We start from the raw sequence: 17408 nt of genomic DNA on the forward strand, positions 1-17408 counted from the left end.
CTGGATTTATTTCCAGTTGGTACTAAATGTTTGCTTTGTTTTCTTCTTAATAAGAGAAGGAAGGGATGGAAGGAATGTTGGTAATTGCAGTAAAAAAATCCACCCTCTACGTAGTGAAGAGCAAATTTATATTTCAGCTTTATCAAGCTTACAGTTTAAGTGGGTATCCAGCCATTAAAAGAAGATGCAGAGTTTGTATTAATTAGAAACTGTCCTTTGAATGGTGGTAAAGAGCTCACATTGAATTCATGGTGCAATTTTTTTTTAAAAAAACTTATTTTCTTCTTTCACAGGAAAGATGATAAAGATTATGCTTTAAAGCAAATAGAAGGTACTGGAATTTCTATGTCTGCATGCAGAGAAATAGCAGTAAGTAACATTAGTTCTTTCTACTAGTAAACAGACTTATTGATTTGATTGCATGCTGGTTTTTGTTTCCTGAATTGTTTTTCTACCATGGGTGCTATATCTTTATCATGGAGGTATAAAATAAGTACAAATGTCATGGAAGATTTTGTGCACCTGTTATGTTTGCTGTCTAAAAAAGACTTCTTTTAAGTTACAGTTTACTGTCTGTCTTTGGACAGATTAACTTTGAAAGTGGCAGTTTAAAAACATTATTAGAGTCAGTGGCTTAAATTACATGTTTGGTCTGATCTTTGCATTAGTACTTCAGTTATTTTCCCAAAGAGATTAGTTCTGATTGGCTCATAACAATTAAAATGTGTTAGATTTTATTTAAGTGAAGACTTCAAACTAAACTGGCGTTGCCTTGGAGTCTGTAACACACACATGAATATTATTCAAACAGTTTTTTAGGTTATTCAGTTTCATATTTGTATATTCGATGTTCTTAGAAACTGATAAATCATGTGGTCTAGGTATGGTTTGTGACAAGCTTGCAAAGAAATACTGGTAAAACCCACATTTTGAAGTTTAACTCTTATGGTCATATGTTTTGCTGATGCTTGGGTTTATTTTTCTTAGTGTTTCAACTGGAATTGCTTGCTAAAAGAATATGCACTTAACTTACATGTATGTGAGAAGTGAATAGTTCACTTTCAGTATGTATTCCTCAAGAGTGGAAAATTAGATCCACCCCAATTTCATTTTTATTGATTGAAGTGGGTACCAGGATTTCCTACTTGGTCAACTTCCAGCTGTCTTTGTAATTTCAAGCATGTTAGCATATAAGCTGAGTGAAGTGAAAAAAATGAAGCACGAAGAATATGAGTCAGGAGAAGCTCTTGTCCACTGGTTAAAGCTGAGTCTCCCTGCCATTGTGGACATCTGCACTGAACTGAAGGAATGAAAAACACAATCTTAAGTTCTGCTTATTTCAAAAATTCTGGTAGAAAATTTCCAAATACTGTGACTCCTTCAGGCTGAATGTTTTTGGGAAGTGTTAGCTACCGTTTCAGAGGGATTTGGCAATTTTTTTTTGTTTATCATTTTGCAGTGATTTACCTAAAGAGTTTTGAAGAGTTTATTCTGCTTGAATTTGACAGGAGAAGCTTGGCCAGTGTTAGGGAGGTGTCTCTGCTCTGGATGTGACCCTAACTCTATTTCTATCTATTGAAATAGAATCCCTAACTTGCCTGACAGTCAGGAAGGATTTGGCCTCATTGCAGGACTTGAGGAGTGTTGTGGTCGTTCCTCTTGGGCAGCAGGGTCCCCAGTAGTGGTGGAGGAGGAGCAAGAAGCTAGGAGATTTTCTCATTCCTCTGAGTTGCTGCAGCAGCATCCTTTTAAGATAGCAGCAGTACAATGCAGTATTCATGTGGAACAGGCTTAATGGGGAAAGGGAGGAGAATGTACAGAAGACATCAAAGATGCCAAGAAAGAAGGCACCAAGAGAAGAGGGGAGTGAAATCGAAAAGCAGGTCTGGGGATCAAAAGAATAACCTGAAGCACAGTTTCTTGAGCTGTTGTTAATTTTGCTTCTGGTTATGCTTCCAGGCTTGCAACTACTGATACTGTGGTTGAATTTTCCTTGAAGTTGAATTAATAGTTCACCATGGACTTCTAGGGTTGTATTATCTTTTTCTTAGTGATCTTCTGCTGTTGCTGTTTGAAGTTCACAGAAAGTTTTTTTCACCAAAGTGTGTTGTTAATTTTAATTCTGTTAAATAGATCTTTTTTTCCTCTTTTTATCAATTAATATTGTAAAGGGAAAAAAAGGCACCTCATATGGAGCTGGATCAAATTGAGGATAGTAGCCATACTGTTTGTATTGATTATGTATGTGTAATGTATACATGAAAATGCTACAGAGTTAATCAGCAGTGTTGTAGCTTAAAATGTCATATGTACATCTAATTAATAAAGTTATGTGTTGTCATATGTAAAAAGTCAAGGTTGAATGCCAGACGTTGTTACAACATGTTCTGGCCTTCCTCAGTTAAAGCATTTTGTGAGCATGGTGCTATCAAAAGGAACCAGGATAACTTTTTTGCATAGGAAGTGAATGCATTTAATTTTCTCTGGAGAGGTAAAGCTGGTCTGTATTTCTCTGTGACTATCTGGAAAAAATGCAGTTTGATATAAATGCCAGTGAAGCTCTCCCTTGTTTTTAAAACTCTGCAGTGGCTTTTGTCTTGTTTATGACAACTAACTGCAGTTTTGCACTATTGAGTAACTTACATGTTTAAAAGTGCCCATAGCCTACTCTTCTAAGACATCTATTTGATGCAGACACCTAAGCTGAAGAACAGTGTCAGATCTTGAGAAAAATGAAATCATTATTGAAATACGTCAATTTCAGGGAAAGGCTTAAACTGGATTAGGGACCTGAGCTGAAGCAGCCAACTCAATTATGGGGTGAGATCAACATATATATGTGTATGAAAGACTTCCTGTGTTTCAGTACATCCTGTAGTATGAGAACTTAGAACTAATGTTGAAGAACCTAGCTAGTCTTTCACTCTATTAAAATTAGAGGGTTTTTTTCTCCATTATTTTATGTAAACCATTTGTTTAACTGGTAGTATTAACAATTACTGTGCTAATTGTGTTAATTGAATCAGTATTTTTAATATCAAGATAGTAACAGTGTGATTATCCTTCCTTATCTTACCCTGATTCATCCACCATGGTAAGCATTTGTGAATCCTGCCTCTTCCAGAACATTAACTGAAGATTTGGCTGCTAATCTCTTGTTCTCTGCAGATTTGTGTATTGCCTGGGATATCTTTTTTTTGTGATCTGCACTTTCACTTCTGAGGATTTAAGCAGACACTGAAACTGCACACTTATCAAACTGAGAGATGGATTTGTATTAGATGGGAGATCAGAGGGGTAGAATAGTGAGAAGATGTGTGTAAAAATACACAAAACATACAAGCCCACTCAATTCTTCCTCTTCTAATTTTATCACAAGGAAGAAAGTAATTAAAGCCAGTGCACCTGAAATAGTGCAGCAAATGCTATTTCACAGTTCACAAAGCAGGAGAATTCTTCAAGGCTGTAGGAAGCTGGGGTAGTTAACTGGGCTTCAGGATTTTGAGTTGGGCAGTTTCCTATACAGAAGTCTTAGGTTTTAAAGTAATCAAGGGACTTTTTGACAGTTTTAGAGTTTATTAGCATTTTCCATTCAGCTTTTAACAGGTTTGAAAGTAGCTCACTTGCCTGTGCTTCCCTGGGTTAGGAAGAAGTTGCTTAGGTTGATTATTTTTTTTGTGTTTCACCTTGGGTTGTTTTTTTTGTTTGGTGGGTTTTGGTTTGGTTTGTTTGTTGTTGGGGTTTGTTTTGTTTTGTTTTACTTTTTGCAGGACTCCTGGGTAGCTTTGTTTTTTGATGCCTGGATTGGTTGACAGAAATATCCCAGGAAAGCTTGTTTGTATGTAAAACCAGCAGATAGTATGATGTGATAGCACTCATTTTTGACTTGGCTCTGGAGAAGTGCTAGATATGGTGGCAGATACTGATGGAAATGCTGAATGAGACAAAGCAGATCTGGGGTGGATGATGCTGTACTCTGGCTGTCTCCTGACTGTGTATTGTCCTTCAATCACCGTAGTTGGTTTGTACAAACTAGAACAGCCTTCAGTCTGCCCTACTTGGAACAGGAAACTACAGAATAGTAGCTGTCTTCTCTGATCATTTCCACTCCTAAGGTGTGCCTTGGAGGCATTTGAGCATTCCTGATGCTGATGGGATGTTAAAGATTGGAATCATTAGGAGTCATAATGTTTTCTGTGAACAGCAGTATTTGACATCCAATATCTGTCTCATCAGGGTTCTTAATCTATCTTCTTACTTTCAGAGAACCTTTAATAACACCTCTTTTAATACTTTGAATGTGTTTGCACATAAGAAGTGCTAATAAATTTTGACTTGTATGTGTGATCATGTAAGACTCATTTGTGTTGGAAGCCACAGGAGTTAAAGCCAGAAATGTGCTTGCTTTTTTTTTCCCCCTCTTGAAATTTTGTATTCTCAGGCTTCTTTTTTACAACATTCAGGACTTCAAAAATAAAACCAACAGAATAAAATAAAGCGATGATTTCACACAGTTGTATGTCTGAAGAACTGGAGTTTCAAAAATGTGCTGTCAGCTTCATAATAAATTTGTAGAGTGAGCAGTATTGTAACTTCATCTCTTACATTGCTTTTGTCAGCTTTCATGCTGTTTTCCTTTCAAAAATGTTCAAATGAACTTTCCACAGGTACATGGTTCTTTTTTTTTAGTACTGTGGAATATCTGACTGATGAGAATATAAAACTGTAAAATCATATTTACTTGAAACAAACAGATCTTGAGTCTACTGGATAGCAGTTAAGTCAGCTTGGGATATAAGAACTTGTACTAGACTAGATGATCTTCTGGGACAATTCCGTCTAGGGTTAGGACTCTAGTGTTAAGGTTCAAGGGTCTAGGTGTAAATGTCTAAATGAAATGGTCTAGGGTTAAGAGTCTAGAGTAAGGGTCTACTGTAATAAGTCTGTGGTTAAAGCATTGAGGGTAAATGATCTAGCTGATGTGGTGTTAGGTCATAGGCTTGATTTTATGATCTCAGAGGCCTTTTTCAGCCTTGGTGATTCTGCGATTCTAAAAAAAAATTTTAGAGGTGTATGGTTGTAGAATTGGATTACACCTCTGGAGTCTTCATATTTTGCTGCCACTCTTGCAGACAAGCAAAGTACACTTTCAAAATTTTAGCAAACTATAAGTTAAACTTGTAAGAAAAGAAAAATCTCTGAAGGCCGTTCCTTAATCTAATTCTAATAATGACTCTGTAAACATTATTCAGCCTTTAAGCCAAAAGGAATTATGACTAATTCATACTAATTTGTACTTGTGATAATATCGTCAGTTACTTAGAATATCTTTTCTCTCCCTCTTTCATTTTACATAGAGAGACTGTTTCTTTCTCTGCCTTTGTTTTGTCAGGGTATAAGGATTTTGGCTTGGTTTGTCAGTTTCCTGTTGTGCTCTCCCTTTCCCTGGGTATAGGCTTGGCCGTTCTTTGCCCTGTTGCTGTTGGAATTATTATAGTCATCTGTTGGAGCAGTAGTTCCCCTGGTATCTTCTGTGTTACAGGATGACTAAATCTTAATCAGTTGTCTTCTGGTTTGAAAATCACCTTTTTCTCCATTAAATGCCATCTACTTTCTGTTCCAACTCCCTGTTTGCCCACTTGCCATATTAAGGCCATGGCGGGACTATTAATACCTGATTTATTTGTTCCACTTGGTGGAACTGACGCGAACCTTTTTGAAGCATGAGATTATTAGATTTTGAATCTAGCAAGATAACACTATAGTGGTTTTTGCTTGAGGTAGTGTTTATTCTTGATGCTGTCCATGGCTTTGAGTCCAGCTGTCCTAAGCTGTGGGAGGAACATGTGTTGCTTAGCCCCCATGGGAAGGCAGTAAGAGCAAGGAGTTGCCTGTTCTAAAATAGCTAATGTCCTGAGACAGGACAGCAGAGAAGCTCCTTCAGGAGTTTCAGGTCACCTGGCCAATTGGTTTAGCTAATGAGTCTGTGATTGATAGAAAGAGTAAGAGTGGTAGTATTGCAACACTAAGCAGGTTACATTTTCTGTGCACCCCATGTAGTAGCAAGCATTGAAAGGGGGGGTAGAATGACATTGGCAGTAGAGCTGGAAATACTCACTTAGGCGAAGAGTACAGTCTGAACCTGCTCATTCAGTGTGGTGTCTTGGCTCCTGAGAAGCATCTTTAGTGGTGGAGAGCTGCACAGGAAATGTGGGAATAACACCGGAGGAAGGAGATCATGTTCACCAAGACTGATGCTGAGTTTAGCTCATATTTAATGTGAAAGTTAAGTATTGTTAGTGTCTTTGTGCAAGAAAAGATTTGCCTTAGTCCTGTAGCACTTTGCCAGGCTGCCTTAATGCTGCAGTTGATTATTTAATCATGTCCTGTCTTACTCCACTTTGTCCTTGTTTGCGAAGCAGTTTAACGATTTTATGCATTGATAGAGTGCTTTCATTTAGTGCCCCCCACCCCACCCCAGCAGCCTCATGATTGTGGAATGATTATTTCTGCATTTGAAGAGGGAAATAGAGGAACCTCAGTGTGAACCCAGGACTTGCACATAGGGATGCTGTTTTCTTTGCTATGTATTGTACAGTATTTATTAAAGTGAGGGCTACACTAGATTGGGGCAACATGGGGTTATAAGAGTTAAGTCAAACTAGATGAACAGCTTCTTCATCAGTTGCTGATTCCTAGTTTTTCTGAAGGTGTATTGAGTCTTCCTTATTAAGTGCATCTAAGCCAGCTAACTTAAGGGATGCCTTTTTCTGACTGTGGAAATGCTCTTGAATCATTGTGTGATATGCAAAAAAAGAACCATATCTTAGTGAGAACCAAGTAGTTTTGGTCTCCTTTCTTTGTTTTCTAGAACTCAACTACAGTGGAGAGAAGCAATTAGATATCAGAGTCACTAGGCCAAAGAGTGCTATTTATGATTAGCAGGCATCATACTGATGATCATGCTGTGTTTCTTATGGTCTGCTTTGTCTCCAGTGAACTCTGGTCAGCTGTTGGACACAAGGCAAGTCATCTGCTAGGAAAGGCATGTGGCATATGGACTAGAGAAGACTGGTTCACGGAGAGTGATGCTGCTGGAAATGCTGTTTACAGCCCATGCAGTGTTATCATCTGCATGAGCTCTTTCTGCCCTTGAGACAGTGTTTGAATTTGTCTCACTGTCCTGGAGCATTTCAGCTTTTCCACGACAGTGATTCAGGGATCATCTGTGACCACTGCAGCAATCATTTCCTTATTTTGATCGTTTTGCTGGTGTATATTAGCTGTCCTATTCACTGGGGTGCTTGTGGCTGTCTAGCTTTCACCAAACCCATCAGTTTTTTAAGGCAGCTTTCAAGAAAATGTAGTTAATGGTTATTCAGCATAAAAGTCAAAGACCAGCAAGAATGGTAAATGGGGCACAGCAATGCACAAACCACAACAGCTCCTATCAGTGACCTAACAAAGGCTAGACAGAGAGGGAACTCAAACTTTCTCATCTTTTGTGTCATGTTCTGGACCAGCTTTGGTGATGGATTCTCTGTGTGTTCTCCAAGGTGAATCACATTTGATCTGGAGATGTTAGGGTTTTTTAGTGGCTGATAGCTGCTACTTGAGAAATAAGGAGTAGGGTGGACTTAAAATGGGACAGGAAGATGGAAAGGGGAAAATTATACTATTTTATGAAGCTCTACTAGTGTCTGCCTCTTTGATCTAGGAATAATCTGTTGTGTCTAGTGTGGGAATGTCATCAGGCCTCAGGAAATCTCATAAGGCTTTGGTACAGACACATGATTGCTCAACTGTCATGCAGTATTCTGGGTACAGTTAATTAATCAACATTTTTAGCATAAATTTAAGCTGAGAATTTGCAGTCATTCATCAAAAATTCTTTTGCTATAAAGGTTCAATATATCCTTAAAACCTGTAGTCTCATTCGCTGTCAAGAGGCTGACTCCCATCCACAGTCTGGTGCTGGACTGTGTCTGGCTGGGATGCAGTTCAGCCTTAAACCTTGACACCAGAGCAGCCTGTACGGTGCTGTGCTTCGGATCTGTGACTAAGGGGTGTTGATAACTCACCACTGTTCTGGAGATTGCTGAGTGGTCAATGCTTTTCCTCCTTCCCATTCTGCCCTCCTCCCTTTGGGAATGTAGCCTTATTGGGAGACCAGCTGGGCTGCCTGTGGGATATGGGGAGTGATTGTATCACTTTGCATCACTTCTGGTGGTGGTTGTTTTGTTTAGTTTTAATTCCTCTTTCCTTCAGTTATTAAACTATCTTATTCTCACCTGCAAATGTTCTTGTTTTTTTTGCTCTTTCTGTCCCATCTGACTGAGGAGGTGAGCAAGTGGATGCGTGGCACTTAGCTGCTGGCTGGGGTCTGTCTGCTGCAGATGGTCCCCAGCTTTAATTGTTAAAAAATGGCAAATAAGCATTTATTGGCTTTTCCCCATACTGATCTTATGCCTTGTAGGGATTACAGGCATTTACAGAATTCCACATTATTTCTTGCATATTCTGCCTCAAAATTCCTCTATGTAATGCTTTAATAAGTCTTAAGAGGTTTAACATGCTGAAACTACTACCTTCTGCATTGATTTCTAATGTTCCATTGTCTCCTCAACCCTCTGTCTCCCTGTGTGACCTCATACTTGAGGTGAAAGCTCTATGAGGTGGTAGGTCCTCTTGCTCAAGAAATGCTACACTGAAGACTGGTCAGTGAGTAGAGATGGGTGACTCTCTCAAATGAAATAGAAAAGAAGGAAGCAAACATATGCAGATGTCCACTCTGATTTTGCTATCACAGTAGCAGCTCAAATGTTACCACTAGTGACAAAGGTGTCGGTAGAAAGGAATAAATGTTGTTTCTTCTACTATGTAGTGAGAACACTATATTTTATTGAAAATAGATTTGATCTCAGAAATAAAATGTTAATATTCTATTCTATATTCAAGTAGTAGTTCAAATTGTCCTTGGCTTTACAAACACCCCTAGACATTTATTTTATTAAAAAGGTCACAATTTCTGGCAGACTGAGCTTGCAAGAGCTCATTTAGTCTTTCTTAGCAATTATGTGAGTACAGTATAGTTGTAACATGTCCAGTAGAGCTCAAATAGACTGATGCTGTCTGCATTCAGTTTTTGTGCTGTTGTCCTTTTGGTGGTGGTTAAAGCTACAGTTTCTAAAGCAGCCAAACTGGTTTAATGGCTGTCCCTTGTTGAAAGAAGTTCTTGCTCCTGGCTGTGTCTGTCTGCTAGTGCTTGGTCTGCTGTTGGTGCTGTGAGTCATTTCAGTTCAGGAGCTCAGCAGAAAATTAATGCCTTTGTGTGGGGGGGTTAGTTTTCTCTTGACCTGGGAGCTGTTTTGTGCATGGCTTCTGTGAGTACCACAACTAGTGTAATATATGTTGTGGGAGGGAGTTGGACCTTCTTCTGTAGGTGGTGCTGACCTTGTAGAGCATTTGACTCCATCTTACAAATGACATCTTCATTTCACTGACTGCATTGCCAGGCTCTGAGTGAGTCATCCCACTCAGCCTTGAATGCCTGCAAATAAAATGCAGGGTTTTCAGGTAATTGGGAGTCAGGAGAAAATTTTACACTCCGAATGGGTCTATCAAAGATTACAGCCTATGGGAAAGGGCAGATGCCACAGCTGGCTGCAGGGTATTCTTGATCCTGGATAATAGTGAGGTTTACATAGACTTCAGCTTTCAGGAAATGAATAGGAAGTAAATGCCCTATGGGTGTTATGACCTGCTTTCAGCTTTGGTTTCAAGCTAGTGGCTGGTTTTTAATTAAAAAAATGTGCTGTTTTCCATGACTTGCAGATTTCAACTTCATTTGTATTGTAGAGTATGTAGCAAAAACTGTTAAAGTATTCATCTTTCCAGCCCTTTCACAGCTCTGGATGTGTGGATGTAACTGTTGTGGACTTTATTTATTTTGCAGTTGCTGCGGGAACTCAAGCATCCAAACGTCATTTCTCTGCAAAAGGTGTTTCTTTCTCATGCTGACAGGAAAGTGTGGCTTCTCTTTGACTACGCTGAGCATGATCTCTGGGTAAGGTCAATTTTTTGTAAGTACTAGGCCTAGAATTTTACTTGGAGAAAAAGGGTGGCAAGGTCAGGGAAGATGCATAAGAACAGGGTAGCTTTTCACCTCATGTTTGTTGGAAGCATTTTCGGTACCAAAAGAAAAGCAATGGAAAATGTTGGGCAAGCACACTACACAGTTAATCTGTGACTTCTTTAAGGACATAAAAATCTGCATTCAGCTCTCAGTGGCTAGAAACGCAGTTAAATAAAGGCAGCTATAACCCTCCATTACAGCTAAAGTAGGGTGCAGGAAAATGTAATTGATTATGCAGGTAGATTGTAAAAATTACAAACTTATTTGCTGAATAGGGCAATTTGGAGTTTTAGTTACATTACATGTCGTTCATTTTGAACATTGCTCTTAATAGCACAAGTATCTTAATACTAACCTAACTTTAAAAGGTATTCAGAAGATTCACATCAAAAGATACAACAGAGCCAAGTTGGAATGAGATGGAAATTTTGATGTATGTGTTCATGTAAGATTTGTGCAGTACGATTCATGAGTTGTTTTTTCCTCTGCATGTAGTTCAGACAGCCAGCACAAACCAGAGCAAAACTAATTTCTTTTGAAAATGGTATTCCTTGCATTTGGGAATAATTAAGCAGTATTTGCCTAAGAACTAATGTGTCAATTTTCCATCAGCTAAGCTGAACTGAAGATGTTATCTCCCATTTGAATGTCTTGGAAGTTCTGATACTTGGTATTAAGATTTTGTTACCAAAATAAAATTAGAGGGGGAAAAAAAGTTACTGAACAGCTGAAATGCTGAGATGTTCTAAAGGCTGATGTACAAAACTGAAACCAAAGAAATAAAAATATTGAGGAAATGGAGCAGAAGTTTTTATTAATGCACTTTTTAAAGCGCATTCTTTTTTTTTCACTGCTCTGCCATACTTGTTACATAGGAAGCCACAGAAATTTAGGAATGTTTTAGTTTGTTGTGTGGGGTTTTTTTGTTTGTTTTGTTTTGTTTTTGTGGGTTTTTTTAAACTTCAAAATGTGCTTCAAGAGTTTGTATTTGGATGATTGTGACTTATAGTGACCTGTCCTTGCATGTGTTTACACATTTTGCATTGCTTCATACTTAACTAAAATCACTACAGAAGTATTTCTGTTAATAAAGCTTTAGCTTCTATGTAAGGGAATGACCCTCAGTTTTGACCTTTATATTTACATGCACATCCTGTATAAACTCCAGAGCTCCCTAGCTGTACCACCTTCTGTTTTTTTCACTGTATCTGGATGCAAGAGACTTTAAGCTGCAGTGACCAGGCTGGCTCTGTGCCCTGGAGAACCAGCTATGGACCAAGTCCTCAAGTGCTGAGCATATCTAGTGCAGCAGGTCTCAAACAAGAGTGGGAAAAGGACACAAAATATATTAGAGCAGGAACAAAAAGGTCCAGTAGAGCCATCTGTCTTTCTGTCCCTGAAGATTCACTTTTCTGTGGCTACTGCATGAAAAATGATGTTTGCTTTGGAGTCAGTGCAAGTAGAAGGTGAGAGGAGGTGAAACCTGTGGCTCAGGCTGGAGGATGCTTATGCACATTGTGCTTGGCTGACTGGGCAGGGACTGTCATCTTTTCATCAATGTTTCACTCTTCCATGCAGCTCCATTTCTACCTTCAGCAGAGCAGAGATGTGCTTTTTCCTCCCAGGAAAGTCAAGCTCAGTGCCTGCAGCAAAGGAGGCAGCAAGAGGGGAGAGCCGATTTCCAGAAGGGGTTTGAGTTGTCGGGCACCTAATTGGCTGCCAGAATATGAAAGCTCAGGAACATGGGGATGAGCACTTGGTGGAAGTTTAGTGCCAGGTGTTAGGTGGACAAGATCAGGGCTGTTTTGATGATCACACGAGTGTGAGCCATTACAGAAAAGAACTGAGAATGCATGAAAAAGTTTATTCTAGAAATTACCTCTCTCAGAAGGAGGCAAACATGGAAATAGCTACCGTGACCGTGGCACACCTTTGTGTTATTCAAGTTAGTGGCACCTGGGATCCAAGTGCTAAAACAACATGTCCTTTTGGACTCCTCATTGTTGCTAGATGTCATTGCCTTTGTACACACTTCCAATTGTTAAGGGGCTTTTTTGTTTCTGGCGTGGTAGCTGACTTTCAGATAGATGGATTTATAGCTTTGCTCTGTCAACAGCTTCTGTTTTGAGAGTACTGTCCTTTAAGGGTATAGTAAATAAAGAACAAATAAATCTGTGCTTCTAATTTCAAGTTTTAAAACTCCCAATACAGCTTGCAAGAGTAGTTTGGTGTTAGGTGTTGAATATTACAATGTCATAATTACTCTAGGAGAAAACCAAAAGTAAAATATAGGAGTTAAGTAATGCACTTTTATATCCAAGATTATCAGCCTATCTTAATAAGAAGAACCCCTAAAAAAAAAATAACCCTAAAACCTCCAAGATCAGTGATCTTCAGGGGGATACGCTTTGACAGTTTTCTTGGTTTTTTTTTCCCTCATCCCAGTTTGGGAGGGTGAGCAATTGGCTGTGTGTGGCTTAGCTGCCTGCCAGGGTTAAGCCACAGCAACACCTCATTTAATTTTTAAGAGATTTCCTTGAGTCAGTCATCATTGTACCTCATATAGTATTTTATAAGTACTGAAGGTACATGTTTCTAGTTTTGATAATTAATTATGAAAGGTTTAAAATAATATAAGAAGTTTGTACAAGGAATTACTGGCAATCTTTGTGTGTAATGGTCTAGATCAAAACATTACCTTTTTAAAATTTTGATTTCTTTTTCTCCTTTACAGCATATAATCAAGTTTCACAGGGCTTCTAAAGCAAACAAGAAACCAGTTCAGTTACCTCGGGGAATGGTGAAGTCACTGTTATATCAGATCCTAGATGGTATTCACTACCTGCATGCTAACTGGGTGTTACACAGGGATTTGGTAAGTGGATCCACAATGGGTGTTAGCACTGGGTTGATGATTGAGGGCAGAGATTGCTTTTTATACAAATTGCTGGGAAACAAAAACATTTGTGCTAAGGGCATGTACTAATAAATATATGCTTTTATATGGCAGTGAGATAGCCTTGATTAATAGAGTGAATTTTAGAAGTTGGCTATGATCTGATATGCTTATGACAACAAAGTATATCAAATGGCTGTTTTCCTTTTTTGATTTTCTAAATAAGCTATTTTTAAATATGTTCATTTAAATAACAGGCATGCTGAGGTACAGAAAATGCCTCTGGTAGTATCACTGTAGGCAAGATAAATAACTAAATACAGCATGTATGTAGGTGGGGGAGAAGATGATTGGCTGTACGAACTGCTGAAAAAATAAAAACTCCCCAGAATTATCAGTTTTACTTACAAAGGTGACACTTTAAGGCCATTATCTTCTAATATGTATAATGTATCAGAAATATAGCTATGCCAACTTTTGAAGATTTCTGCAGGTAAACCGATATTTATCCAAAATACAGTATAAATAAAACATCTTGGACCTGAGTTAGTGTTTCTTAACCAGCAAATTCTAGTAAATGTTTTAAATTAGTGAATCTCACCTATGTTTATATATTTGCCTTTGAAACCTGCCCATAGCTGGCTGGGTTGATTCTATTGTCTTAAAAATGGGTAGTTTTTCTGACCCAGTTGTCTGTAGCTCTTGTTCTTAGAAGTAAATTGAAAAAAACCCACTATTGAAGTATTATACTATCTGTATATGATCCTTCTAATTACTGAATTTCATTAGTGTTTGAGAATATCATTAGTTTGACCTTCCATTCCCATGGGTCAGTATTACCAGTGCTATTCTATGCTTGGTGCAGTAAGCCTGGCTTCCTTGTTACTCTTCCAGAGTCACCTTTTGTCTTTAAAATAGCTTTAATAGTGTTCCTGGAAAAGTAGTCAGTAACTAGTTACTTGTCTTCTATTTTCATGGCCAATAAATGGTTTTACAGAGTGCCAGTCTCTGTTTAAACTGATGGGAAAAGATTTGTCTTTGATAAATAACATTTTCAGGACCAAAATACAAGGAAGCATTGCTTTATTAAAATATTTTAATTTTTTTTAATTTTAATTGTATGGGTATTGTTTCTAATTTGCTCCTAGTTTTAGAAATGGAACAAAAGCCACAGCACTGAGGGAAAAAGTCAACAAGATTGTGGTGGCTTTGTCATAACTCATGAAACAGTGGAGCATAACATAATGTAGGAATATATAGTGCATGTTACTGCTTAGACATACTTTGTTTTAAACTGAAATGTGTTGTCTTACTCTAATGTTCTGCCACCAATAGTACTTTTCAGTATGTTTTTAAGAGGCATACAGAAAGCAAGTGACCTGTCATCAAGAATCTAAATTTTTCTGCTACTTTATACAGTTTCAGCAAATTTAGGAACTGAAACGTAGTTGAGTTTAAAAAAACCCCAAATGTTCACGTTGTTAACTGGATGGCTCAGGAGATTGGTAATTTGTTACAGAGCCTTTCACATCTAGGTCTGTAGCTCAAATACAGTTTAAGTTGGCAACTGTGAAAAGCTATTACCATTTCATTTTCTGACCTATGTGAAATGAGTTGGTGGTCTCAGTCCAGCATGAAGTTTTCTTCCAGCAGAAAAACCACCATCACAATTGGCTATTTTTCAATAATCTGAGGAAGAGACCAAAAGCTTGTGGCAGAGTTTTGAGAGGTCTTCCCGCCAGAACCTTGTCAAGCCATGTTGGTGAGACTCCTGTAAAAGCTGTGCAGGGGCTGCCTGTGCTGCCTCGTCCATGGAGACCTTTGTGTTTGTAATCTTGACAGCATTCCCTTTAAGCTGAATTTAAAAGGCACATGTTTCATGCAGGAAAAAGAGTTGTGTCATTTGCATACTTTCTTCCTTTTATCAGTGTCCCTGGAAGTAGCCTGAGTAGCAGAAGGGATTCTACCTGGTGTTTTGTTTTAGCAGGGCAGGGGCATATGCTGCAAGTTGAGACTTCACTAGCATGTATATTCTGATCCAAAGCAAAATAACTGATGTTAATATTCCTAGCCTCCAGGCATAGTAGTATTAAATCATACATTTTAACTCCTGACTAGATGGCTGGACAGGTTTATTATGTTTCTCCTACTGTGCCTTTAAAATGATAGGTGTAGTTTCTGCATGGTTTATGTTTTCCTAGATTTAGATGTGCACAGATACACATACAGAGCTGCTAAAGTAACATGCTTTCTTTCATTTTATATTCTAGCTATTGTAAGAACGATGGTTCTTGGGGTGGTAGGAAGCTAAAGAATGTCATACCTTGGCAGAAAATTCTGTTCTTTGCTACATCTCTCTCACAGGAGAGGGATTTTTTTTTTTTAAGGGTAAGAATGCTCATCTCTTGGGCAAGTAATTGTCCTCCATCTAAGTGCAATGCTCTGTTTTTTGGGTTTTGTGGGGGGTTTTTTGGTGTGTTTTTGTTTGTTTTTTTTTTAAGATGTCCTAGTGAAGTTAGCTTTTAGGTAGGTAATGTTTTGGTGTATTTTAAGACCTTGAATTTTATAATCAGAAACAAAATAAGTCATAAATACGTCCTTGCTAGCACCCACAAGCCAGGCAATAAAACTTAATGACTATTAAAATCACAAACTTAGGCTGAAATTTGTCTTTGTAATGGTGGAATGGAGGAATCTTAATTCATTTAACATTTGTGCAAAGTAAGTATATTCTGTATGAAACAGCAAAACCTGTAGGAAGACAGTAATAGTCTATTGTGTTTTTTCTAATCCTGGTTTGTCTTTTACAAATCTTACCAGTAACTTAGCTATTTAACTAATTCCATGCTAGTTTTTTTTTCTATCACTGGTTACACAAAAGCCAATTCACCATTTCCATCAGTGAGAGATGTTGATTGTATTTGTTAGCTTTGCAAAGTGCTGTCCTTGAGCATGTAGCTTTTCCATAAGTCTTTGAAGCAGACCAGTGAAATTCTTCAAGAAATAAATGTCAGTCCTTTTAAAACTTCCTCTTTAGCTTGCATATTCTTCAACTTTTTTTCATTTCATGACTGAGAGCAGATTGAAAGCAGATTGTTTATTCATGCTCTGACTGTAGCAGGAAGGAAATAAGAACACTCCATATAATTACCACAAAATGCATCAATTATAGTTTTAATAATATTTTGAATTTAGTTATCAAGCATGCTTGAAACATACTGCATTTTGCTGACTTCCTAGTGTTTTTTCTACTTTATGATATCCAGCTATTGGACTTCTTCCTTTACTCCAAGTTCTTATTCCACACTTAAAATGAGAATCAGCAGAAGACTGATCTGTTTTCGTCTATCTGCAGCTTCAACAGTGAGAGAAAAGAGAGGATGGACTTTGCAGCGTACTTGGAAGATTTCTTGAAGTTATGCACTAGAAACAGAAGTCCATTTGCATGGTGCAGCAACTTCTATGCCAGGCTAGTTAGCTTTTAAAAGTGCCTTTTTATTAATATTAGTTTGTAGTAGTCCTATCCACATAGTCAGGATCCAGTCTCAGTTAAGAGATGAGCACCCCTCCTTTAGTTTTGTGTGGTAAGATTAGTCTGCAATTTAAATTAGTAATATTTAACATAATATGCAATAATGTATTTTGTGCTGAAACTACTTGAAGTGCTCATGTGGTGCAGCAATACGTAAAAAACATGCCACCAGCCCCCCTGAAAAACCTCACTCAAACAACAGACCCCAGAGGACATCTCACTGTTTTTTATTTATGATACTGCAGCTGAGACACTGATGAAACATCGTCTGTTCTGAAACTTCCATCTGAAATTCCCTGGTCTATTTCTTTGTGCACAGTGTGAGTGGGTGCCTAAGAGATTAATTGCCACTTGGAAACCGAGGTATGGAGCTGGGCTCCTGCTTCCCATTTCCTTCTTCCTGTCTCTTGCCAAAGGAATGACAGTCTTCTAGCCTTTGACAAGTAACATCCATGTCCTACTTAGTCTGGGATTGTTTTGCTCTGGATGTGAGCATTTGCAAGCCAATGCTAGCACAGGATACTACTGCAGCCTATTGAGTGTGTTCCTGGTGTGCAGCTCAGCTAAACTGCTGCTGTGGGATGAGCACTGTTTTTTAATAAGCTTTCAGGCAGATAAGCTCTAATACAGTTGGAAGGTAGCTACCTGGGACCTGGACTCTTCCCAAGGGTACCTGCTGCCAGGTTTGGGATTAGCAGGAACATGAAAGATATTCTTTTAACAATAAATGAGAAGCCACTGCCAGGGTGGTTTTTTTGTAGACAGCATCTTTCCAGAATCTGGCAGTGAATCACTCAAGTACATGCTTTAGGCAAAATTAAAAACATGGAACTTTTACTCTTCCG

General features: G+C 38.3%; 1 protein-coding gene across 1 annotated transcript in view; it reads left to right on the plus strand.

Moving 5' to 3' along the window:
- The first annotated feature begins 300 nt into the window (after positions 1-300).
- The window catches only part of CDK8 (cyclin-dependent kinase 8), a 48932-nt gene continuing 31824 nt past the window's right edge, over positions 301-17408 (plus strand). Inside the window, exons 1-3 of the mRNA XM_010005629.1 lie at positions 301-369; positions 9956-10066; positions 12870-13010. Coding sequence (XP_010003931.1) covers positions 346-369; positions 9956-10066; positions 12870-13010 — 276 coding nt within the window. The 5' untranslated portion in view covers positions 301-345. The remainder of the gene's footprint in view (positions 370-9955; positions 10067-12869; positions 13011-17408) is intronic.

The sequence above is a fragment of the Chaetura pelagica genome, unplaced genomic scaffold (assembly GCF_000747805.2).
Source record: "Chaetura pelagica isolate M959 unplaced genomic scaffold, ChaPel_1.0 scaffold269, whole genome shotgun sequence".
In the NCBI taxonomy this organism is placed as follows: Eukaryota; Metazoa; Chordata; class Aves; order Apodiformes; family Apodidae; genus Chaetura; species Chaetura pelagica.